Here is a 26647-nt window from a genome sequence, read left to right on the forward strand (position 1 = left end):
AGTAGGAGTACTACATGGTTTTTCTTTCAATGTGAAACACTCGAGGGGATAGGGATTGGTTATGCTCGATTTCACCTCGGACTTTGTAGTGAAGACTCAGAATCCTTCGGTCCTTGACACTAGGTTCGAGTCATTTACGATCCCCTCTCTAGAGGACTTATATGGTAAAGACCCTGATGAGATGGTGCTTTGTCCTGTTAAAGTGCTACAGCCCTATCTGAAGAGAACTTGACATCTCCGACCTGAGTATCGATTCCTCTTTGTTCGCACTGAGGTGACCAAGAGCACTATTTCTTTCTGGCTTCGTGAAATGATCAAGAAAGTGTATTCCTCCGTAGGAAAGAACGACACCAGTACCTTTCGCCTGAGTGCTCACGAAATCAGGGGTATTGGCCCTTCCCTTGCGTTGCACAAGAACCTGTCGGTTCCTCAATTACTGAAAGCAGGGGTGTGGTCTAATCAGACGACTTTCATTGCTTCCTACCTTTGGGATATAGCCCACAAGTTCTTGGACACTTTTTCTTTAGGACCCGTGGTGGCTGCTCAACAAGTTGTGAAGATTACCCAGTTTCTTTAACAGTACAGGGTTGTATCTTGCCTTTTGTGATTGGTATGAATAAAAGTGCAAATGTGAGAGGGACTGGCTCTCTTCTTTCCTCTTTTCGTTGCTCTCTTATTCCTTGGGCAGAGAGTCACGTTCGTCAAAATCTGGAACTGGTGGCCGATGCAGGTAAGATTAATGTTAATGGACACCCGGTTTTATGGTGTTTGTGTAGCACCATAAAATCAGCGATTTATGACACCATAATGGGGCAAGTTTTGGTTAACAGTGCCATAAGGTGCCAATAATAGAGTTATGGAGCCATAACTTAGAGGCACCTTTAACTGGTTATCGGCGCCATTAACCGAAACTCACCATCATAAGCGTCTTAAATTGCCAAGTTTCAGTTAATGGCGGTTTTCGTTTATCAACAACCTGCCGTGAATAGAACCCCCGTCGATAACTGGGGACTGCCTCTATATGATAGAGTAACCTTTCTATATTCTTTGATTAGATTATAGAAGCATATATATCCTCCCTTTTCCCTAGCAAGGGGGAAAGGGGGTCTGTCATTAGACAAACCCAATTTTTATATTTGCCTAAATGTCTCTGACAATAAAGTTTTTGATTGCTTTTTCATATGAGGTTATGTTTCCTCCTTCATATGAAATGTTCCAGAAGTCTGCTCATTGATCTCGCAGTCCTCATACTCCAATCAATTGAACAGAAACTGGGTCCCTTTCCTTGCTCTGATGAGCAGGAAAGGGACCATTGGTTGGGTGAACATCAGTCTGTTCATAGAGGCTCACTCAGATTCCTTCCACCAATCAATGAGTCTTCCTAATGTAAAGGACTGAGGGTTTGTATATCGTGTAGGAACAAACCACAATTTTTAAAATTAAATTGCATTCTTCCTAACTATACAAACCTGAGGTCCTTTACATATAGGCTTACCTCATGCCACCCCTCATTCTACTTCCTGGGCCTAAAGCAAATTGGAATATCTATATCTAGCGGACAGTAGTTAACTGCCTAGTCACCTTGTTTGAACAACCATTTTCCAGCCTAAACTGAAAGTAATTCCTAATGTAAAGGACCTCAGGTTTGTATGGTTAGGGAAATTATAATTTACTTTTTAAAAATTATGATAACCTGAAGCTCAGAACAGTCTTTCAAGCCTCCCAAGAGTTTCCAATTTTGAATTGAGATATCTTGTGGTATTGTTTGGCAACAACACCACAAGGTAGGCATTATCACCAAACAAGAGGAATTCTTTCCCCTTCTTCGGTTAACATGCAGGCACTAAAGTGTATCTGTTACACACTTGATGGCTTTTTAAGATGAACACATTTAAAGAGGGAAGCACTACCAGGTAACTCAACCTACGGAGTCGAGTGAGAGATAGAGCACTGCCTTCTCACTGAGATATTGTTCGTCTTAGTATTGTTTCTCTGTGTCGAGGGTTAACTCTTAATTTGAATCTCTCTGCACGGCCATCAGAAACGTGTCTCTGGTTGGCTTTGGAATCTTGCTTATGGTTCCTGTTTTGTGCTAATCATTTACAATTGTGAGAATCATGAGACAGAGATGTGTCTCATAAGATTCATTATCATCTTTCTGGTTACCATATGGTATAACAGAAGTCTCCAAGTCTTCTGCTTCATTGCAATTGACACATAGGCAACTGGAATGATTCAGAATGATTTTTCAGACAAGCACAGCAGTTTTTTGTCTTCTATATATTTGGTTCTAATTCACAAAATGTTCAACTACTAGTTGTTGATGCCAAATTGGAATGAATGTTAAAGACTGAATTCCCTGATAGCTCTGCTTCCAGGGTACAGAGAAGTTCCTCTCTGAACCAACCCTCGCAGTGACAAGAAGAGATTCGTCAGGTAGTACATCCCTGTTTGTTGACACAGCTAAAGACTTCCAGCCTTCATCACAACAGGAATCAGAGGACCATCCATAACCTTGGAAGTTATCTCTTCCTCTGTATAAATGTGCTGTTGTGTTGTCTTCGTCTTCCATTTTGTATGGGCTTCACGTTTGAGACACACTCAGTGTTGTGGAGTGTTTTTGGTCTACTTTGAAGCAAAGCTAAGTATATAAGAAGAGCCTCTTCCTCCTTAGTTTTAAGAGGTTTTTTGCTATTTATGCCCATTCTCTTATCAAACTATGGGAGGCGTAAACGATCTTCGCTTCTTGTCATATTTTTTATGTAAGTTTAAAAAATATAGAAATTTTTCAATACCTCGAGACCATTTTTAGTGGCTGACATGGCATTGCGGAAGGAGGCATAGGATATTCTCCTATTATCTCTTCTCCTTTTCAGTAAGGTGTTGAGTTTGGAGAGCCAGGGGGTACAGTGTACCTGGAGCACCCACCACTCTCAGTGGATGGGTCATGACTTTATTTCAGTGTAGTTTCAGTGTTTTCCGGTTGTTTTATTTCAGTATTGCACATGGGGTAAGGGTGGACACGTATTATACTTTGCTAGCCATAGGAGCATTCCCCTTGCTGCAAAGTTCCCCCGAAGTAGGAGGTGACCCTTGGCACTACCACCACTTCACTATGAGTTAAGATGACCACCAACCAGAGGCAGTGTTCATCTGCATAGCTCTCTGATAGAATGATAAGCATTGTTTTTTCAATGCAACAACTTTTCTATTTCAAATTCATTACATGACATAATATTTGGAGTAGAATATGTCCATGATCTCACCTCCATTTAGTGTGGAGTCAGCAGTACAGGCAGCCCCTGGTTATCGGCAGGGGTTCTGGTCTCGGCGGGCTGCTGATAATCAAAAACCACCTTTAACCGAAACTGAGTGATTTATGGGATTTATGGCGCTTATGGCACCAAGTTTCGGTTAGTGGCACCTCTGTTAGGTTTGTTATGACGCCATAATACTATTATCAGCACATTCTGGCACCGATAACCGAAACTTGACCCGTTATGGCACCATAAATCACCGATTTTATGGCACTACATAAGCGCCATAAAACCGGATTGCCATTAACTGAGTCCGCCAATAACCGGGGACTACCTATAATTACTAGATTAGTCATATATACAAAAATGATATTTTAGGAATAAAATAAGGTTGTGTACATACCCAGTAATTATATGACCGGAGCCCACCCACTTCCACTCTGATGGACATTATGCATAAAACAGAATGAGGTCATTATCTAAGTCGTTCCTAGTATTCCCGCTGGGGGATGGCACTGTATACCTACAGTGAGCCATCTAAATTTGAATTTAGGCTGCCACACATGTGGAAATGTTAGCAACATAATTACTGGGTAAGAATATACAAAACCTGATTTTTTTTATAAAAACATATTTTTAGTTTATATTAATGTGGAAGGACCCAGAACATTAACAGTATGAAAATTTAACCTGTACAGAACTTGTGTTTTCAGATTCATACAGGGATACAGAAGACAGGAATGGGAAAAATTAAATTTTTTCACACGTTTAACACTGCATTAGTCTAACATTTGCACTGAATTTGCAAGTACTAAGTGTCCAATATCATTGGTACTGTATTGTATATAGTAAACCTCTATGTGTTAATGAAGATCACTTCTCTTTGCCACAGATAACCTGTTTTGTTATAAATGATCACTGGTAATGTGTGAAGGAACATGTTTTCTATGTATCGAGTTAACTTTCCTCAATAGCATACTCTAGGTAAGTGATATAAAAGTGAAGTAATTGCAATAAGAGAGAGTGTCCCTATATTGAATCTTGAGTTACTTAATGACACAATTACATTTTTGAAGAACCAGGCTGTGAGTTATTCACGATGCACTAACTGACATTTTTGGCAGCTTTCATCTTGTTACTTTGAGCTTTTGTTTTGAATGTTAACTTACCACAAAGTACAAATAATCTGTTGTTCCTACACAATACACAAACCCTCGGCCTTTATCATAGGAATTGTCTTCAGCAAAGCTGGACACTGCCATTAAACTTTTAACTATGGCCGTGTGGGAGGCCCTCCCTCGTTGTCAGTAGAGTGTCACTTTACCTTCAGCCGACGATGTGCTGCATGCTGCCCTCTGCCCTGCCCTGTTTGCCATTTGCTTCGCTTTGTTTGCTTTGCTAAACAAAAATCACTCTTGTTTCCTGGTGAGTTAGTATTCTTTTTTATTCAAGGGTCTTACCAAACAGTTTATTGAGCCGTAGGATCCCTACTGTGGCAGACCAAAATTCAAACTTTCGTGGTGGTGCCACCATCGCTAGTGTAGGTGGCAGGTAACCATCCACTTCCGATAAACAGGTATGACGACACTGCACCCCTCAATTTGATTTCTGCTGGCTTCCATGTAACATCTGTGGTTTTTTCACTTACCTGTGATTCTGTGACATACTATTTCGTTGTGGCTTTGTTTATTTCAATTAGCTTAGCTATTTTGATTATTATTGCTGCCATTTATTCTCAAAATATCAGATTCTAGTTCATCTGGGGTTAGTTTTGCGCTGATGGGTGTATGTAAAACTAGACTAGTGAAGGAGATTTATGATTCTCACTCTAGATCAGTGATTCTCAACCTGTGCACCGTGGCACCCTTCTGCACCACGACTATCCCCAAGTGCACCGCAAAATTTCATGGATAGGTGTATAGTCATTCTCAGAGTAATTTGGTTTTCTGTAATTTCCAAATACTCGGGCAATGGGTATTCCCAATAATTATAACAATAAACGGGAGTCTTGCTGAGCGCCTGGATCGCTTTGTTTCACTGGCACACGAGCACCAGGGAGAAACAAGGCCCGCATATTGACTTGCAAAAGTTGAGTTTTCTCGCCGAGCATGGAAAGTATTTTTAATTCTAGCACTCACTGAACACTCACTATCACGAGTGCTTAGATAGCGATATGAGTTTTTACCAGTACAGATGAGTTTGCTCTTCAGTCTGGTTTGGAGTTATACAAAGCTTGGTATTGTCTTGGACCTAAGGGTCCACATAGGACAGCACACACAGAATCCCTCTTTATTCTTCTTCTTGAAGCTTCAGCCGCAAAGGAGAACTGTTAATTAGGAAGAAGTGATAGATCTTTGTTGATGATTACCACTCAAAATTATGTAGTGGTGATCTGCTCAGGTCACTTGACTCGGCTCGGCCAGCTAGCCTGCCGAGATGAGTGCTCAGCTCTACCACAAACTCTCTGCTCTTGATCAGTGCAAGTTTTCACAGGGGTCATCGTCTTTGTCATCTCACTCCTCACCTCCCGCTTCGAAGGTTTCCGCAGCCTAAGAAGAGGAAGGTATTTTCTCCACCCCCAAAAAGTCTCACCTCGAGACTTCTAAGGGAAGAAGCAGTTGGCTGTCTCTTCAGCTCACCTGCTCCTTCTGGAGTGGGAACCAAGACACTATCCCTAGAATATTGTGTCTCGGAGCCCCTGGAGTTCAAACCCAAGTTCGTTATCTTGTCTCTGGTTCCAAGGGCGTGGTGGCTCATGGAAATGGGGCTGTGTCTCGTACTCTTGTACGAGTCTCTCCAAATGTACAGCCTCCAGCGGGGGGTCTTACACCCACAGTCAGTGATGGGTAGTCTTCTCTCCATCATGACAGTGGTGCAGGGCGAGAGAAGGGACTTGAGTCGCGGTGGCTCGGACCCACCTGTGAAAGCCAGGAATGGTTATTCTTCAAGTGCCAAGATCGATGTCACTGTCCCTTAGGACAAGGCATCTGAAGGAGATAGGAGGAGGTTCTCTGTTTAGTCCTTTTCTTGAGGTTCGATCACAGAGAAGATAGATGCATAGCAAGACGTGGCAAGTTCTTGCCAGCTTTTATTGCATTTAACTCCACTCAACTTTTGCTCGTGATTGGGCGAATGAAACGGTTGTAAGGAGTGAATGCTTCATTTGACAGAATTCAGAGAAGAGCGAGCAAGAACAGTCAATCCTCCTCTCTTTTTTCCCTTCTACTTTCTGGGCCACACTGGGATGAATGAGGGAATAAGAGGAACTCTACAAAGTCTACTCCCCAGAGTTCGAATCCAAGAGCCTATGCTTTTGGTTCAATCTTAGGATCTTACCGAACATATGTCAATCTGTTAGGAAAAATAGCGCTAAGAAGTTTGAATGCCTCTCCAGTGCTACTGTTTTGGGAAAAACCAGTTCGGCTTGAACTAGTCATGTTTGGTGTCCTGTAATCACCATAGAAGTCTCCCTTTGATACAGCTTCACCTTCACTCTCTTCATTAGAGAATGAAAGAGGTCTGCTTCCAGTCCTCATTCTTGTCATTCGAATGAAGAAGAATTAGGCTGGAGCTCGATTTACAGGAACCTAAAAATATACTAGTATGTTCTCCTCATGACATGCGTATGTTATCAGTTGCACTGTCCGAGTAATAGGCGCATATCTGTAAGTTAATTCTTTTGGTATGTGACCAAGAGAAATAGTACCTTCTCTTAATTAACCTGAAACTCAGGACAGCCATTCAGGTCTCCCAAGAGTTTCCAATTTTAATTTTGAGACGCCTACTGCAACACCACAACATTTGCATTATCACCAAACAAAAGGATTTCTTTCCCTCCCATTTCAGTTAAAATGCAGATTCTTGAGTGTATCTTTTTGTGCTTGATGCCTCTAAGCCAAACATATTCCAATATGGAATGCACTACCAGGCAACTCAATATAATGAGTCAATCGAGGGGCAGAGTACTGCCCTCTCTCTGAGATTCTTTTCATATTAGTATTTATTCTCCTCTATCGAGGATTAACTACTGATCCGAATCTCTCTGACTAGCCATCACAGACCTAGGTCTGTGGTTGGCTCGGAAATCTCACATAAGGCCCATGTCTTGTCCTCTACTTTTGACGTTGTGAGAATTTTCAGACAGAGATATATCTCATTAGACTCATTATCATCTTTCTGTTACCATATGGTATAACAGAAGTCTGTAGTCTTCTGTTCCATCACACCTGCCCCACTGGCTGCTGCGATGACACAGAATGATTTTCTTCAGACAATTTGAGTTTTTTCTTCTAATATGTGTTCTCTAATTTGTAAGGTGTTCAATTATTCTTTGTTCACCCTGAATTGAAAATGAATAACGGAAGACTTCGCCTGTTTACCTCCCGACTAACCCTGCTTCCAGAGTAGATAGAAAAGTTCCTCCTTGATCCAACACATAAAAAGCAGTTCTTCAGGCAGTACAATCCCTGTGTTTTCATTACTAAAAGACTCTCCACCTTCATTGCAAGCACCAACTTTCTTGCCAGGCAGCAATGAAATAGTGGAATAACTTTTTCAGTCCTCTGTAAAACACTTGGGATTAGAGCTGTCTTCACTGGTTGGTTTCATCGACGGAACTTTTTCTATGATTAGAATCTTGAGAATTCACTAATCTCCAATTCAACTGTGAAGGTGTAGGTCCACATTCACCTTAGTCACTCACTAAGTAGTATTGTTTCTGATTCTGTGAGATTGAATTATTGATGAGAAACTTTTCTGTCTTACCATCACAGGGTCCTCAGTCTCTAGAAAGCATTTCATTCTCGTCTAATGTGCACATACCTCACAAGAATCATCATCTCGTCTCTTGACAGGTTCCTCTCAAGCCCTCTTTACTCCCTCCTCGTCATTCATCCTCAACACATGGCCTGTACCATCTCAATCATGACTCTCTTATCATCTGTAATCTTTACTAAGCCTGCCCTACTTCTTACTTCGTCATTTTCCAATCTCTCATGCAGCGATATTCCCATAATCCACCTCAGCATTCTTATCTCTGTTCTCTCAAGCTTTACTCCCTGTTTTCTTCTTAGAGCCCAAGTTTCTGCTCCACACATTAACACTGGTCTTACCACTGTGCTGTAGATCTTAACTTTAGCTTGGTTGGCTTTTTCTTATCATATACTAGTTCAGTTACCTCTCCCCCCATCCCTTGCAGCTTTTATCTTACTGTCAACTTCAGCCTCACATCCTCCCTCTCGGCTTAATGTAGATCCTAAGTATTTAAACTTTTCCACCTGTTTTATAATCAAACCTCTTCTTCCTTGTATTACTGTACTGCCTCTGTCTTCCCTACTGCTCACCAAAACCTGTTTCATTCACATTCACCTTTAAATTGCCCATCTCTTAAGACTCCTGCCACTCTCCAACGCTTCTCTGTAGGTCTTCCATAGTTTTGGCAATAATCACCAGATCATCAGCATACAACAACTCCCACAGCGCTTCATTCCTGATCTTTTCACTTGACACACCCATTACCAGCACAAACAAAAATGGGCTTAATGTTGACCCTTGTGTTATCCAACACTAACTCCAAAGTTTTCTGTTTCCCCAACTGCTGTTATTACTTTTGTGCTTGTTCTTCGATATATCATCTTGACCAGGCTAACCAACTTTTCTGGGACTTTCCTCTTCCTCAGACACCAAAACAACACTTCTCTTGAGATTTTTTGTATGCTTTCTCTAGGTCCTCTTGCAAGTACCTCCGCTTAATCTTTGGTTCAGAGCACATTGTTTTGGGCTCCAAACTGCTTGCCGCTTGTTGTCCTTGTTCAGTTTGGGCCATGGGCCATTTCACCTGGGGTACACCTTCTGAGGTATCTCAATGATTAGCTAGCCCTGGCAAAATCTTGGTCATAGTTGCTCCTGGAGATAGAATGACTTCATGTGTTTTTTCAGGACCTTTTTGTAGCAATCAATTTGAGAAGTCTGATCTTACACCCAAGTAGAGAGTAAAGTATCTCATATTCGGGCATGCTGACAGATGCGGTAGCAGCAAGAGACTACCTCTCAGACTCACATATTAGCAAGTTCAGAGAGGCAATGCAGTTATTCCTGTCTCAATAGGAAGAACCAGCTCGGCAGTGGCAAGTCATTCTCGGTCACCTGTCATCCTTGCAGAAGCTAGTCCCTCATGAACAGCTTCACCTTTGTTCTGTTCAGTGGAGAATGAAGGAGTTTTGGTCTCCCATTAGGGACTCCCCATTCTTCCTGATTCCTTTCTCAAGTAAGGAAGGACTTATTCTGGTGGTTAGACGACAGGAATGTTGTAATAGTAGTGCCATTAGGCACTCAAAATCCTGTGATGCTTCTTTTTTTGGATACATCAACCGAGAGAGAGAATGCACACCTGGAAGAGTTGCTGATTTCAGGTTTGTGGAACCGGACCTTCGTACACCTTCACATCAATATTCTGGATCTCAAGGTGGTATTTTTGGCTGTACAAGAAGTTCAGGATCCAGTGATGGGGAACTCCATGGTGTTTATATAAAAAATACAACTGCACAGTGTTGGCATAGGTTAACAAGCAGGTGAATTGCCTTCCCTTCAGCTCCACATGTTAGTGGTGCAGGTTCACGAGTGGGTGGCAGCACACTCAGTAGATCTGTCAGCCAGGTAAATCCTGGGGAACCAGAACAGAGCGGCAGACGAGCTTAGTTGCCAGGGTTCAGAGATAGGGACAGAATGGTCCCTGCCCACAAGACATTGTAGAAAGATTGTTCGATTTTGGGGGCTTATCAGCTATAGACCTCTTTGCAACCTGGCACAATGGAAAGCTCCTGGTGATCTGTTCTTTTGTGCTGGAACCAGGGGCAGCAATAGGAGAGGCTTTCCAACACCCATGGGACAATCTCCAAGGCGTATGCTTTTCCTCCATTTTGTCTGATTCATTGGGTGATCAACAGGGTCATGATCACCCCAAATCTCAGGATGACCCTGCTAGCTCCCAAGTGGCCACATGCCGAGTGGTATCTGGACCTCCTAGCTCTACTTTCCTGGGTACCAAGAGAGATTCCCCCTTGGCACAACCTGCTGTACTAGCCGCTCATAGAGAGGTATCGCCAGGCTGTGAGAGAACTGACACTTCATGCCTGGAGAATATCCACCATCTCATGTGAGCAAGAAGTTTTTTCTCGTCATACAACAACCAAGATTTCTGGATACCTTTGTAAATCTTCAGCGGCTCTGTACTAGGGGAAAAGGGTCATCTTCTGTGATTGGTGTCATTGATGGGGTATCTCTCTGGTCGGATCTCCTCTTCAGCAGGTAGCAGACTTTCTTGTCTTTCGTCACAGCTGTCGGGAGCTACAGAGCTGCCCTTGGACTAATCCTTTGCTTAAAGGGTGTGGATATCTCTTCTTGTGGAGATCTCCATGGTGTTGAGAAACTTCAAACAGTTTAGCCTTCCCAGGGAATTCAGTCCCCCGGAGTGGGATGTGGCTCTTGTTTTACGGAGCCTGACTTGTATACCCTAGCCTTTACAAGAGTCATCAGACAAGGATCTGACCTTCAAAGTTGTGTTCTTGCTTACCCTGGCATTGGCAAAGAGAGTTGGTGAACATCGTGGACATTCCTTCAATGTTAAACACTTGAAGGGATGAGGATCTGTCACACTCAAGTTTGTCCCAGATTTCGTAACAAAGACTCAGAATCCATTGATTAGAGTTCTTTTTGATCCCCTTCCTAGAGGACTTTGCTGATAGTGATCAAGCGAATATGCTACTGTGTCCAGTTCGAGTGTTGTGGCATATGAGTGAGGGGAATTCCTTTGCTCACTCTTCTTAACCACCAATTAACCCATTTCCAACATGCACTGAAAGATACTCCTTCATAAAAAGCTCTGGTTTGTATAGCTCTGAAAAAAAAAATGTCATATTTGAAGAAAAGTAGCAGCACATACCTTCCAAGACTGTCATCAGTGTTGCTGGTCATAATAGCTACTCATGTATTGTATCAACAATAACAATTAGTGAAACTAATTTGAAAACTTTCATCTCTTCAAATTACTACTCAATTCACCCTTACTATTCTTTCTTATTATTATCTACTGCATCAATGGATAATATGGTGTTATGTATAGCTGGATCACATATAATTAAGCATTTGCTGTGTACTGTACCCTTCCTGCTGTTACCCCACAAAACTCTTATGCTGGTCTCTTGCATTTTCTGTTCTTGGCCTTTTGATTTGTTAATAAGATATGTTCATAAGTAATTTGTATTGTAATGTCAAGCTAAGATGGTTTACAGATGTGAGGTGATGGGCATCAATATTAACTGTTGTTGCATTGTTGCCCCAGGAATGTTTTGATGCTGTGTCTGGACAACGTTTGGTAGGATTGTATTCATGTTTGGATAGAACTATCTAATGCACGCTTTGTTAATCAGCCTGAGACCTTTATGGGAACCTGAATTGAATTTGATCGATTATTTTGCTGCTTCAGTTCTGGCATTATGTTTCCTAACTTTGTGTTGCATTGTTTGATTTCAGATTCTCCCTCAGAAGAGCCTTCCTTTCTTTGACAGTTTTGATTAGCATCAGGATTTTGGGAAATGCATGTTGTTTAATGATACTACATGGAACAATACAAATGGCAACTTTTAAAGTGTTTGAGGCAACAGTAAATTATTGTACGTGTATTTAACAAATTTAAACAACAAGTAAAATTTGTTTTGAATATTAGATTCATACATCAGCAGTGAAATCTGGTTGTAGTCCTTCAAGATATTGTACTTAATTATTAACATATTTATTGAGTAATTATTTGTAAACAATTTCATGTTAAGAGTTGTGAATTGAACACATTGGTATAAAGAACAGGACGGGACATAAGGCTAAAATGAATCCAGGACATTCTTTAGAACTTCCTTTGAAAAGTGAAACTGAAGGTGCATTATCACTACCTTCCATAAATCAAGAAAACAGCAACATGGCTGTCTATAGTGGAACCAGTGATGGAGACTTTTTGTCTCTGGATCCATTGATGGACATCAAAATAGAACCAGAGGAATTTTATGAGTCTAATGAAGATGATGAATATTCATATGAAATGAATTCAATAGTGAATGAAAAACATCCACAAACTTGCAAAAAGGAAGTAAAACAAGAAAGAAGGAATAGTCACAATGGAGAGAAGCCTTTCAGATCAACTGACTGTGAGAAAACATTTTACAAGAAAATTAATCTTACAAATGATATCACAAATCCTACCAGAGAGAAATTCATATGCAATGACTGTGGGAAAGCATTTTCCTTGAAATATAATCTTATAGTTCATATGAGAATCCATACGGGAGAAAAGCCATTCACGTGTAAGGAATGTGGGAAAGGATTTTCCTTGAAAAATCATCTTACAAGTCATATGAGAATCCATACTGGAGAGAAGCCATATATATGCAAGGAATGTGGGAAAGCATTTTCCCAGAAATCAAGTCTTACATGTCATATGAGATGGCATACTGGAGAGAATCCATTCATATGCAATGAATGTGGGAAATCATTTTACCAGAAACCACATCTTACAATTCATATGAGAATCCATACTGGAGAGAAGCCATTTATGTGTAAAGAATGTGGGAAAGCATTTTCCCATAAATCAAGTCTTACACTTCATATGAGATTTCATTCTGGAGAGAAGCCATTCCTGTGCAACGAATGTGGGAAATCCTTTTACCAGAAACCACATCTTACAATTCATATGAGAATCCATACTGGAGAGAAGCCATTTATGTGTAAAGAATGTGGGAAAGCATTTCCATGGAAAGATGATCTTACAATTCATATGAAAATCCATACTGGAGAGAAGCCATATATATGCAAGGAATGTGGGAAAGCATTTTCCCATAAATCAAGTCTTACACTTCATATGAGATTTCATACTGGAGAGAAGCCATTCCTGTGCAACGAATGTGGTAAATCATTTTACCAGAAACCACATCTTACAATTCATATGAGATTCCATACTGGAGAGAAGCCATTTATGTGCAATGAATGTGGGAAAGCATTTTCCCAGAAACCAGATCTTACACGTCATATGAGATTGCATACTGGAGAGAAGCCATATATGTGCAAGGAATGTGGGAAAGCATTTTCCCACAAACAGAGTCTTACACATCATATGACATTGCATACTGGAGAGAATCCATTCGTATGCAAGGAATGTGGAAAAACATTTTCCCAGAAATCAAGTCTTACACGTCATATGAGAATCCACATTGGAGAGAATCCATTCATGTGCAAGGAATGTGGGAAAGCATTTCCCAGGAAAGATAAACTTACAATTCATCTGAGAGTCCATACCAGAGAGAAGCCATTCATGTGCAATGAATGCAGGAAAGCATTTTCCAATAAATCAAGTCTTACACGTCATATGAGGTTGCATACTGAAGAGGAAAAAGAAACAACATGATAAAATAAACCAGTTAAGGGCAGAGATCTCTCAAATGACCAACTATATGACAGATCAAAATCACTCACAAAATCTGCTCAAGAAAATAAGGAAAATAAAGAAAAAATACAGAATAGGGGATGAACAAACAAGTGGAAAATGGCAGAACACCAAGCCAAAGTAAAGGCCATAGCTGCACAAATGAGAAACAGACAACAGAAGATAAAAGCAAAACAGATAAATAGGCAGTTTGGTGAAAACCCAAAGATTGTTTATAGAAACAAGAAAGAAACAGTGGAGGTACGAACACCACCGAGCAAGGAAGACCTAGAGAGATTTTGGAAGCCACTGTTTGAAGACCCTAGACAGCACCAAGAGAATTCATGGATTGACACCATTAGGCACAAGAACAGCCGGAAACAGCAAATGCCACCAGTAAGGTTCACCATCGAAAAAGTAACAAAGAAAATAAAAGAATATAATAATTTCAAGATAACAGTAATAGCAAGACCCCAATTTCTGGCTAAAAAGATCACAGCACCACGTCACACTTATGCACAAGCCTTCTCGAGAGTGGCTCAAGCAAGAAATACCAACCTTCTACCTAAGAGCTCAGAGACTGAGCTCCCTAACAAACATAGGCCCATCTGCTGCCTTCCAACAACCTACAAATGGGTCACAGGAGTCATAGCAGACAATATCTGTGAACATCTAGATCAAGGCAAATATATGGAAAAAGAACGAAAGAGATTTACAAGAAACAAATTAGGCACTAAAGATCAACTGCTAATAAACAAAACAATATTAGAAGATTGTAAGAAAAGACAAAGTAATCTTAATATGGCTTTGATAGATTACAAGAAGGCATTTGACACCGTGCTGTGCACCTGGATATTTAAATGTATGGAATTAGACATCAATGAGGAAATAAGATCTTTCTTGGCAGCACAGATGAGTAAGTGGAAGACCACTCTCTCTCTAAAACACTCTGAGGGCCAGATAGTAATTCCAGACATAAAGATCCAAAAAGGAATATTCCAGGGTGACAGCCTTTCACGACTTCTATTCTGCTTGACCATAGATCTACTTAGTAAAATCTTGAACAACATTAACACTGGCTATGACCTAGGTAAAAGCAGAGGCCGAAAAGAGAATAAAAGAGTGAACCACCTGCTCTTCATGGATGACCTGAAGTTGTTTGCAGACTCAGAAGAAAAATTGGAAGAACAAGTTAGGACAGTCCACCAATTTTCAAATGACACCTGCATGGAATTTGGGTTGGACAAGAGTGCCACGAGTACAATAAAGAGAGGGAAGAGAGTAACATCAGAAGGTATAAAGGTAGAGGAAGGCATATCTGTTGAAGACCAGGCAGAGGAGTAATTGGGAATATAAGAAAACACTGGTATAGAACGCAAGAAAGTGAGAGAAAAGATAAAGAAAGAATACATCAGCCACTGTCATAAACCAGCTGGCAATACCATTGGTGAGTGGTTTTAGCATTATAGACTGGCCACAAGGTACGTTAGACAGGATGGATATTAAAAGATTCTCACCTTACATTAAGTCACATACAGACACCAGTGTATGGACATATTATACCTCCCTTACAGAGAAGGTGGATTAGGCCTGGCTGAGATCAACCAGGCCTACATAGCAGCAATAATAAGTCAAGGGTAGTACTTAAAAAGCTTTGAGGATGAAAACATCAAAAAGGTTGCCTAACACCATAATGGAGCCCTGAGCCAACTAACATCAGTAGCACAATAGGCTTAGAACTCCAGCAAAAATGACACCTGCTTGGAATTTGGATTGGACAAGAGTGCCACGAGTACAATAAAGAGAGGGAAGAGAGTAACATCAGAAGGTATAAAGGTAGAGGAAGGCATATTTGTTGAAGACCTGGCGGAGGATTCTGCATATAAGTACTTGGGAATAGAAGAAAACATTGGTATAGAACACAAGAAAGTGAGAGAAAAGGTAAAGAAAGAATACATCAGCCACTTAAAGAATTAACACCAAAGAACAAGATCACTGCCATAAACCAGCTGGCGATACCATTGGTGCCATATGGTTTTGGCATTGTAGACTGGCCACAAGGTGAGTTAGACACGATGGATATTAAAGGTTCTCACCCTACATTAAGTCACATACAGACACCAGTGTATGGACATAATTTACCTCCCTCGTGGAGAAGGTGGATTAGGCCTGATTGAGATCAACCAGGCCTACAGAGGTTGCCCAACACCATAATGGAGCCCTGAACCAACTAACATCAATAACAAAACAGGCCAAGAACTTTGCAGATCTGCTGGAAGACACAGAGGTTAATGAACAGACTCCAGCAAAAATGATAGCCAGGAAGACCAAGCAGAAATACAGTCACAGAGAGGAGAATCTTAGAATGGAAAGGTGGAAAGACCATGGAAGGGCAGGAAGATTTCAAGACGAACTGGAAAAAAGTTACATAGACAAAGAAGAGTCACTCAGATGGATAAGAAATGGAGATCTAGGTTATGATGGAGAAAGACTGATAATAGGAGCACAAGATCAAGGCCTCCTGACAAACAGCTTTAAGAAAATGGCGGGTATATCAGCCTGTCAAATCCTGCTTGCAGATGGTCACTACACAGCCCGCCACAACAAGATCTGTAAATATATACATTGGAAAATATAAAGAATACAGAACTGAAGTGAAAGAAAAAGTGTGGGAGCATGAACCACATCCAATCACCTCCAACAACGAAAAGATATAGAACGGAGGTGCTATAAGACCCCTCCTATTGTCATCTGGAACAATGAGGAATAAACAGCAAAGATTATAGATGTGACAGTAACCAGTGACTTTGGCCTCAATAGAGCTGAAAGGCATAAATAACAAAATACCAAGACCAGAAGAATGACCTGAAAAGCACATGGGAACTGAAGGAAATAGAAAAAAGTACCTTTGGTGATAGGAGCAACAGGAATTATAAAGAAAAATCTGAGAAAATATCTCCAGGGTATACGAAGTTGCCCAGTATAAATGAGGTGCAGATTTCTGCCGTCAAAGTGATGGTAAACACCTTGAAACGAGCCCTTGGATATAAGGATAGTGGAATATAGAGGTGCAATCATAGACCCCAGGCTGGAGCCCATTGCGCCCCTGATATAAATTGAAAATTAAGAATAACATAAGCCAGAGACAAACCGCATTGTTGCTCTACATGTCAAAAAAGTTTTTCCCAACCAAGTCCTCTTAAAAGACACGAGAATTCACACTAGACAGAAACTGTTTACTTGATCTCTGTCCAAGTAGTTTTTATTACATGATTTTATTTAACTTGACTCCTGCGTCTGTTTTGAATGAAGGTGTCTCAATAGGTGTGTGAAAACTCCTGCTAGAAAGAAGTCATATCCTGTATCTGCACTTGGTTTCCAAGAGTTCTTTTTTCATTAGGTTTTTTCATTAGGTTCATCTTAGAGTGAATGTGTTAACACAGAAGAAAGACGATGTTGAAACAGTTTTTCTCTTGTAGATTCATAACATATGTGAGCACTCATGGAGGATAGATATTGTTCTTTTACACTGCATGTTGTACTTTTGTCTTGTATTCTGCAAATCACAGTCATTGGTTCTGAATGCCAGACTGTTTTTCAGGTGTCAAAATGCACAAGCAAAGTCACTCATCAGAGAGGATGTTCAGTTGCCCTGACAGGTTTGTTAATGTTTTGCACCCCAAAGTAAGTTGCACTTGATGTTGAGATAATTATTGTTAACTTGTCTGCAAAATCTATAGGAAAAAAGGCAACAGCAACCTAAGGGACGATAAAAAGAAAAACCATATTTATATTTTTATGATCCAATTCATGACCATCATCATTGCTGTTATTCAAAGAAGAGAAGGAGAATCTGGAGGAGGGTCTCACTGAAAATGCAGATGAAGGCTCTTCATTTGTAGTCTTTATTAGAAGTCAAGGCAGAGCCAAAGTATTGTGGCCAGAATGAATTTGATGCAAAATGGATGTGTAACCTTTATGCAAAGGTAAAATATATTACTTTTAGGTTTTTCTTACAATTGTTCTCAATGAACACTGTACAGCGCTAGGTTAAGAAATTTTCCTTTGCCTTCTCCACTTTTCTTGTTCCTGTGTATTTTTTATATGATTTCCAAATAAAGAATTAGTATTGTTTTTGGCTGACATGAAGTTTTCTTCCTTTTGTTATTCAGCATTGTGCTATATATATGCACTTGTATATGTAGTTGTAAGCTTGAATATTTCCATGAAATGTTATTCTCAGTGGAACTAGAAAAGATTGATATCTTCATTAAACTTCAATGAAATTTTGGTGCATTTTATATGATTATTTTTTTAATATGTTCTTGGTTTTAATCTTCTACAAAGATTGTGCTACAGCGTTTGTAAGTAAATCATAATTCCTTGTATAAGCTCACTAAATACTACAGTGGACTGTGTAGTATTTTGTTTTAGGTTAACCAGTCTGAAGTGTTTAGACTAGACTAGTTATGTAAATGACTAAAGTGATGTGTTATTCTGATTAGATTAAACCTCTTTTTTTTTTTATTTCATTGTATAAACATTGAAGATATTGATAAATAATAAAAAAAATTTATACATAAATACAATTTTTCATTTGGCCCCATTAAAACTTAAATAATATCAGAATAATATTCTTTACTACCAAAAGTGAATGAATGCACCATGATGTGGTCTGAATGCACCGAGTATCTGGTCCCAGTGCACCTCTTCCCAACATAAGTGCATCTTTCCTTGTGGTCCCAATGCACCAACTTCATTCACATAAAAGCTACCCTTGAGAAACTGTTAAGGTGACTATACTATTCACTTTGCAGGATAATTTTTTTTTTTATAAAATGAATCAGTTTAAAGTCTGAATAAAAACAGAATATTACAAAACCAACAAACACATCCTGCTATGAGGGAGAAGTTTCAAATGTAATAACCTCACCAGGTACAGGCGGTCCCCGGGTTTCGATGGGGGTTCCGTTCTTGAGACGCGTCGTAAGCCGAAAATCGTTGTAAGCCGGAACATCGTCAAAAATCCTAAGAAAACCTTACTTTTAATGCTTTGGGTGGATTGAAAACTATGTAAACTGCATTCTTATGGCATTTTTCATAAAAAAAATTCAAATATTGATTATTTTGCATTTTTGGTGTCATATTTCATCTCCCAGATGAGCGTTGTAGGCGTCGTAACCCTGGAACATGCATCGTAAAGCATTGTAACCCTGGAAATAACGTCTATTGACAAGGGTTGTAACCTCGGAACGTCGTAAGCCGAGACCGTCGTAACCCGGGGACCACCTGTAGCTTCTTAATTCAAACTGCAAGTCTAACTGTTTCTGTAGCTGCTGGTTAACCTCCAAAAGAAATGACTGTGCTAACTTCTCCTTTGGATCTGTGGTGGCTGCTCATCAAACTGTGTAGCTAACCCAGCTCTTTTATTGGGACAAGGTTGCATCTCGCCTTAGATGTGCAGTTGTGGAGACGGGGGAATGAATGATGGAGTGACTGGGATTTCTTCTCTGCCCCTTCATCCTTCTCCTCCTTTGGGTGACCCATGCAAGGAAGTTTTGCAATGGAGCAACCATTCTATTTATCTTTATAGAGTATAGAAGCAACTGCCCCTTTCTCTAGCAAGGGGAGGTCCCTGACAATAAGACAAACCCACTGCTTATTTGCGTTACTGTCTCTTAACTTTCAGATTCATACCAATTTGATTTTGTGTGGGGTTACGTTTCTTTCTTCATTCGGAAAAGCCGAGAAGTCTGGCAGCTGATCACGCAGTCTCTGTATTACTCCAGTCAATTCATCAGAGGAAGACTTGTTCTTTTACCTGAAGATCTCTCGAAGACTGAGTTTATCTTGATGTTTGGTTTCTGCATAATGAAGTGTGGGGAAAATATCTAAACTATTATCTTGACACTTGAGTTGAGGGGGAAGTTATCAATGGCTAATCCAAGTACCTACTATTACCCCAAATAACTGAAGGTATGGTTGAAGGCATATTGACAGCAGATTCAATATGCAGTAATAAGCCACAAATAATTTTAGACCCCTGGAGACCTGATCCGAATGTCTAGATGAAACCAAGTTGTATCTCGTCAGAGATTTTACGTTCTTGCGGTTATTACACTTACAAAATTTAAAGCTACTTATTATTCCTTGCTATATGGGTGACAAAGGCAACCCTTGTCACTTTGTTTCAGAACTTCAGTAATGAATGAACATTGTAGGTGGTAAATATAATTGCTAGGGGATATTGATATGCTAATTACTGTCCTAAGCTTCATTTAACCACTAGTGTCACCAGTCTACTTAGTCTTCGTGAACAAAACTGTCTGGAAGGTCAAGCATTGGAAGAAGGTACCTATTACAAAGCCATATTATGGCCCTCTTGTTAAGTCGAATGGAATGGAGGGCCTAACCAAAGTAGGCAATTATTGTAGAGAAGTTTTTTCCCTTGGGTTTCAACATAGTTTGCACAATTAAAGACCAAAGTCCTTTTAAGATGACTACATAATAACTGACGTATGCATGGAGGTTCTACAGCAACAAAATCGTTACTTACTACCCGTCATTAAACTTGCATGATGGACAAAATTGTACTGTTTCTCCCATCGCCTGCTGTTGCTGGACTTCCTGTAGTCTTCCCTCAGGCTCTGACATACTTGACCTTCAACTAGTATCGTTGATATTAACAGGAACATTAGAATTAAGACGTTTGGCCTGTGACAGTACAGTTGAATGTATCCAAATGTATGTATAAAGTTAAAATTGTCGTAACACCTTAAACTTGTTTGTGTACTGGGTCAGGAATATCCTCTCTCTCTCCTTTTGACAATAGTTTCTGTATTTCAGAGTTAAAAAGCGTTACTACATGAAGGAACTTATGCTTCTAGACTCTACATAAATTATTAAGGAACAATTCTACAGTAATTAAGAGCTGAAAATTGCCCGTTTTAAGGTTAACCGAATAAAGCAAAATGAGCGTAAACTTGCTATTTCAATTGACATATTTGAAGGCGGATTTTCTCCTTATTTCGAGCTGAAAATAAGTTAAATGAAGGTAATGATGCTTACAATAATCAGCGTAGATTAATATACGAATTAAAAGCTGATGAAAAGAAGCCAGACAGAAGAAAGGTTAGATAAAGAAGTGAAATGAGCATCATCAATCTCTCTCTATGTTTCCATTGGCGTCTTTGAAGGTGGGTTTTCCTAATTAATTTGATGCTTCACGATTCGTTCTAATCTGCACCCAACTGCTCTCTCTCCTCACCCTTCATTCCTCCCACTTAATTGGTCTCCACTTCCACTTCGCCATCAATCAGGTTTCGACAGAATTACTGTCGTTCTCATTCATTCCATCGGAAATTCGTCCGCTGCCTCAGTTACCAGAACAGTGTGATCAAGAAGCCTAGAAAACCATTTTTTTTTTACAGAAAATACATTTCTATTCATTTGAAGTTAGTGTTTATATATATCTTTTATATAGAGATCCTTTAAAAATGAAAATGTACTATTTTATAGACTTTTAGGCTAAAAACAATAGTTTTTTTTTATTCCCAGCGGACGACACATAGTAGACAGATGTTTTTGAGGTAAACGAGTATAAAGTATAAATAGGACAGTGAGATTAATTTTTATATAATATTTAACGTGTATTAGATTGAAAGATTTAAGCTTTAACTTATTACGTATCAAAAGGGTTTGAGTTATGTGATTTGTAAAAATTACCATTAATTTTATTAAGGATTTCTAATTTCCACTAATCACCCTTGATAGGTATGAGTCTTCATGATTTCCATAATATACTATCTTGTACATCAAACAGAAATATTTTACAAATGAGACCTACTTTCAATCATAGATGATATTCTGTATAGTTACAAGATGCTGCTAGTTGGTTTAAACATTATTATTTGAGATCAAGATTGTTAAAAAAATGGTATAATAGTCCTGACACTTTGATATGCTTAAAGCTGCTGGTGGTTTCATATATATGTCGAGTACCACTTATCTCCATTATGACGAATTCGGTGCTATTTTAGTCCAGTTTCACCCATTCAATGACGTCTTGGGAAAATTGTAGGTAGTACAAGAAGAAGACTCGACAAAATCTCCGGGAATATTTTAAAATTTTTAATGTTACATTTTTACGAATACTGAATTCTATATGAATTAATTAAAGGCAGTAGATCGTATATTGATTGACTTCTTAGATATGATTTAGTGTTTTTCTTTCTTTGAACTTTCTGTCAAGTTTGCATGACTTTGTTTGACCAAACTTTGGATTTAGGGAAAACACCTTTGAGATTTCCTGCTTTCATTGCAAAATCTCCTGTGACCTCTCCCTACCTCTCCCTACCTCACCTCTCATTACCTCATCTCCTGACCTTCCATTATCTCACTTAACCTCACCTCATCTTACTCACCTCCATTACCTCTCCTCACCTACATTGCCTCGCATTATCTCATCCTACCTCTCCTCACCTTACCTCACCCCCACAACACTGCCCATCAACACTGGTACTCTCAGTCCAAAGAAAACTTCAAGAATAAGGACACAGGATATCCTATGAGCACATAGGAAACTTCATTATACACACTGACCACATCTCCTAAAAGACAGTCAGATTGTCCTAGCCTGAATGACTTAATCAACATTATTCAGTTGCCAAGATCAACCCAACCAAATTATTGCCATCTCTGATCTATAAAACACCCAGAATAAATTCACGTCTAAGAATTTCAACTCTTTTGTCTGTAAATTCTACTGAAACTTTTTATGACTTAGATTGCAATGAACATCTCTAACTTACGACTTACGAGTAAACTGCAGAAGAAAGTACCTACTACATATTTCAAGGAGCCAGTTTTCATAACTGGTATCATTCTCCAGTTTGTGTTACCACTTTTTGCATTTCTTACATGCAACTCTCTTGGTCACTCCTGCTCAAGCTGTAGACTTTCAAATAGATGGGCATTTATATTACCAATGATGATAGCATTATTGGTAATGGCATCACATATTACTGCATTCTTCGCAAAAAATAGTAATAAAACTCCTACCAACTAAACTGCAAATAATTAAAAATTTTATTATTCAATAATTGGCCATTCAATAATTTATATTTACATCTTGATTGTAATTTGCATAGTTACCAGGTTATGGTGGACACAACTGGAGTTACCACTTTACATCAACCAAGAAAGATTCTGTTCTTTGTTATAAACAGAGTCCAGGGATTGAATCCGAAACATTCTAACCTCAAAAACAGCCAGCTGTTTTCTGGGCTCTATGAGAGCACCAACATCACTTTGGCTTTTATAAAGCAGCCTCATCAGTGGGGATTGTTTCAAATGCTACATACCTTGAGGTTACTGATTCAGACGTTAAACAGACCCAAAACCTTTACATTATAGGTATGGAAAATAATGAAATAGCACACTGAAAAATATTTTTTTATGTATGCCTCTTTACATAATACTGGAGAGAATAATAATTTCAGAACAGTATATTTCAATCATTTCACCCCAAAATGCTGATATGTCAAGTAACTCGCACAAAAACATTTTCACTTTCATATTGCATACTCTATTTACATAAGTTTACTTACCTGATTCCATTGTAAAAATCTACATGAAACAATTATCTCACCATGTTCATTTTATTGAACATTTAATATAAATAAAAGATTACCATATCTAGTTGATTTCATTAGAAAACTTTAATATGAATAAAAAACTCCAGAACATTTTCATTAATCATCTCTTAAAATGTCACTCATTACATTAAGCAGCTATGAAAAAATACAAATAAAAATACTACTACTTGTTACTACAAAATACACAAAATTCGAGCCCACCATGCAAGTGTGGGCTCATTCCTGGCCTCTTTAAAAGTATCTTCCAGTGCAATGGAAACTAACAGTACAGCAGTATTCACACACTCTGTACTCTGGCTACGAAATTTAATTAGGATTATATATATATTTGAGTAATGACACGAAGGAAAGATCTCGGCTGCTCTCGTTTTTTAATCTTCCTCCATGGTTCTACCTTTTATTTATACATAGCATCAAGTTTTATGTATTTCGTTATCATTTATATATAATTATATATATTATATATATTAATATTATATATATATATATTATATCTAATATATATATATATATACATATATTTATACTTTATACATGTGTGTGTGTACTTTCTATGTAAATAGTAGGTAGATACGTTAACGTAAGCAGCATACACATGACATATATTACTTTAAAATGAAGCCACTTGTGATTAAAAGCAAATAGCTGGACAGTACGCTCGAATATGTTCACTCTCAGGATTACCTTAACTTCGAGGAGGTTAATCCTGAAAATGTGCCTTTTTGGATTAGGATTTAATACCTCCTTTGGCAAGATGGGAGGAGTTGAAGAAAAAGTATCCGTATGCAGATATATTAGTTTCTTTTATAAACAGTCGATAACTACTTAGATTTGCTGTTATGAAATTCGCACAAATTTCGACGAACGTTTGAATGTAGCAAAGTAAAACTGCATATCCAGCTTCCACACCATTAATTACTGCCGCCGTTTGAAACGTGTTATCAGCACCATTTCCTTATCAACCATCTGATCGCCTCTTGAAATATATATGACTTTGATTCCGTTCTGGAATCTCAACATAATCTGAGCGAAAACTTGTCGAAAAACTTCGTTAGGAATTCCTGCTTCAAACTACTGGATTGTTGTCTGGGAATTTGTCAAAACAAAAATCTTTCACCGGAGTTTCACCATCAATATAATTATTCACTTCGAATGAGAATCTGATATCAGCGATGTCTTCTGTGATTAGACCAAGTTGTCTTCTTTCTATTTTTTTTTTTTAAGTTCTTTGTATATTTATTTGTTGAACTCTTTCAGTCAACAAATTCCACGCAATGATAGTAAATCAGAGAGACTTTAATCATGGTCTTTTATTTTTTGCTTCACTGCTAATTTTTTTTCTTTATTATGCGAAAATTGATTACAACAGGCAGCATTACTTACATTTTACAGAGTACAATTAAATCTTGATATAATTTCTAATACAATGTCAAATCTTGATATCATTTATAATACAACCAAAATTTATTTGTTGCACTACCCCAGATTCGCTTTTCAAAATTATAATTTTTCAGATAATTAACTGTTACATATTTTAACACATAAGATATCTTAGCTACAGAAACTTAATTTTACAATAGATTTACAATATCGGTATTTTTTTTGACAATTACAATACAAATATTCAACAGACACTTAACTAAAGGTAAGCAATTTTTAAAAACTCACACTCCAAATACTGTTTCGTGATTTTTTTTTGTTTTTTTTACAAACTTCCTTTGTACACCGTTTTTAATAACCAACGGTCAAAGCAAAATTTACTTTTGACGAATGATAACAATTCTCTCTGATTCCATTTTTTGCTCTACTGATCCAAACTGCAAAAAGATACCCAGTGACTAACACTAGCATACTGTTAGTCATCTTCCATGGTCTATTCGGAAAAACAACATTAGGTTATTTATAAACCAGTCCTATGCTATGTACAAGTGTCATGCACACGTTTTGGAAATACCACAGAACAGGTCTTAACTGATCCCAAAAGTTAAAAATGTAAGATATATTCTGTTTCCTCACGTTTATCACACCAGTCATGATCCTTAAGTTTTAAAATACTTAACTGATGATTAGTAGTTATAACACCATGTACATATTTATACAGAAATTCTTTCTCAACATTTTCAATGAATACACTGTTAACTCTTCTCCAAATCACTTTCCAGTTATAGAGAGGATACTGCTCTTCAATCTTCGGTGAAGCGCGATGGGTTTTAAGTACGAGTAAAGTCCCTGCTAGTCAGTGCAGGAAATGGCAATCGAAAAAACCACGGAGAACTGTGCGCATATTCTCGCAGAGTGGGCGTCTCGAACAAGGAGTTTATTCCTCAATTTGCAATAATATATACACTTAGGCCTGTATTATTTTTAAGCGCTCGTAATGCCATACAACTAAAATCGACAGGGCCTTAAAATAGTTATCAATAATTCCTAAACCACCTTCAAATTTACTTAAACATAGTGTTTCTCTTCGAATTGGGCTAGACATACTTTTCTAAAGATAATTAATTATACATGAATTTATTTCTGAAACATACTTCTTTATAGGCGGAACAGTATGCGACACATACCACACCTTTGACAACAGCCACGAATTGATAAGTATTCCCCTCTGAAAGAATATAAAAGGTCGGACACATCATATTTACTCTTACCTTAATTTTAATTACCAACAATTGCCAAGTCTCATCACAAGTTTCCTCAAACCCCGATTTATTGACACACAATACCAAGGATCCTTAGGCGGGATGTATTTTTCAGCCATGGTAGCTGGGCTAGGGCCTTACCTTCACAGTTTCCAAAGCCCATAACAGTTGGTTTTCCTTTACTCAGACTTGCACATGTTGCTACTTCAGATCTATTAATTACCTTGTAACATTCATAAACAGACAATTCAGTAGACACAAAAGCATAAAGGTCATTTGCAAAACCTTGTAGTTTTACTTTTTTTCATATTGGGAAGAGTCAGTGTGGTTATGTTTGGGTTTCTAATTATCGCTCTAGACAGAGGCTCTTGAAACAGACAATAAAGGTGCATAGACAAAGGACAGCCTTGTTTTACTGATCGGGTTCACAACGGGGGGGGGGAAAGGAATCACTAAGAGTGCCATTTATGCATTGACTGCTCTCGCAATTTCTATACAATATTTTTATCATATCAATAAATTTTTTTTAGGAAAACCAAATTGGTTTATACAATACCTGATTCAAAAAGTCTAATGTACCTTGTCAAATGCCTTTTCGCCCAATAGAGACTCAGCACAAACATATTA

At 38.6% G+C, this 26647-nt stretch overlaps 1 protein-coding gene and 1 long non-coding RNA gene across 3 annotated transcripts in view; both read left to right on the plus strand.

Annotated features, from left to right (window-relative positions):
• The window catches only part of LOC135204716 (uncharacterized), a 435779-nt gene extending 417524 nt beyond the window's left edge, over positions 1-18255 (plus strand). The window contains exon 3 of the long non-coding RNA XR_010312309.1: positions 17324-18255. This is a non-coding gene — a long non-coding RNA (uncharacterized LOC135204716). The remainder of the gene's footprint in view (positions 1-17323) is intronic.
• Positions 1-26647, plus strand: part of LOC135204712 (zinc finger protein OZF-like) — a 489243-nt gene that overhangs the window by 334590 nt on the left and 128006 nt on the right. The window contains exons 2-3 of one of the 2 annotated variants that reach the window (XM_064234864.1): positions 4150-4241; positions 11787-13704. In XM_064234864.1, coding sequence (XP_064090934.1) covers positions 12136-13704 — 1569 coding nt within the window. In that variant the 5' untranslated portion in view covers positions 4150-4241; positions 11787-12135. Of the gene's footprint in view, positions 1-4149; positions 4242-11786; positions 13705-26647 lie in introns of those variants that run through there. The other variant, XR_010312308.1, reaches the window with a different exon arrangement.

Source organism: Macrobrachium nipponense, chromosome 47 (assembly GCF_015104395.2).
Source record: "Macrobrachium nipponense isolate FS-2020 chromosome 47, ASM1510439v2, whole genome shotgun sequence".
Taxonomy (NCBI): domain Eukaryota; kingdom Metazoa; phylum Arthropoda; class Malacostraca; order Decapoda; family Palaemonidae; genus Macrobrachium; species Macrobrachium nipponense.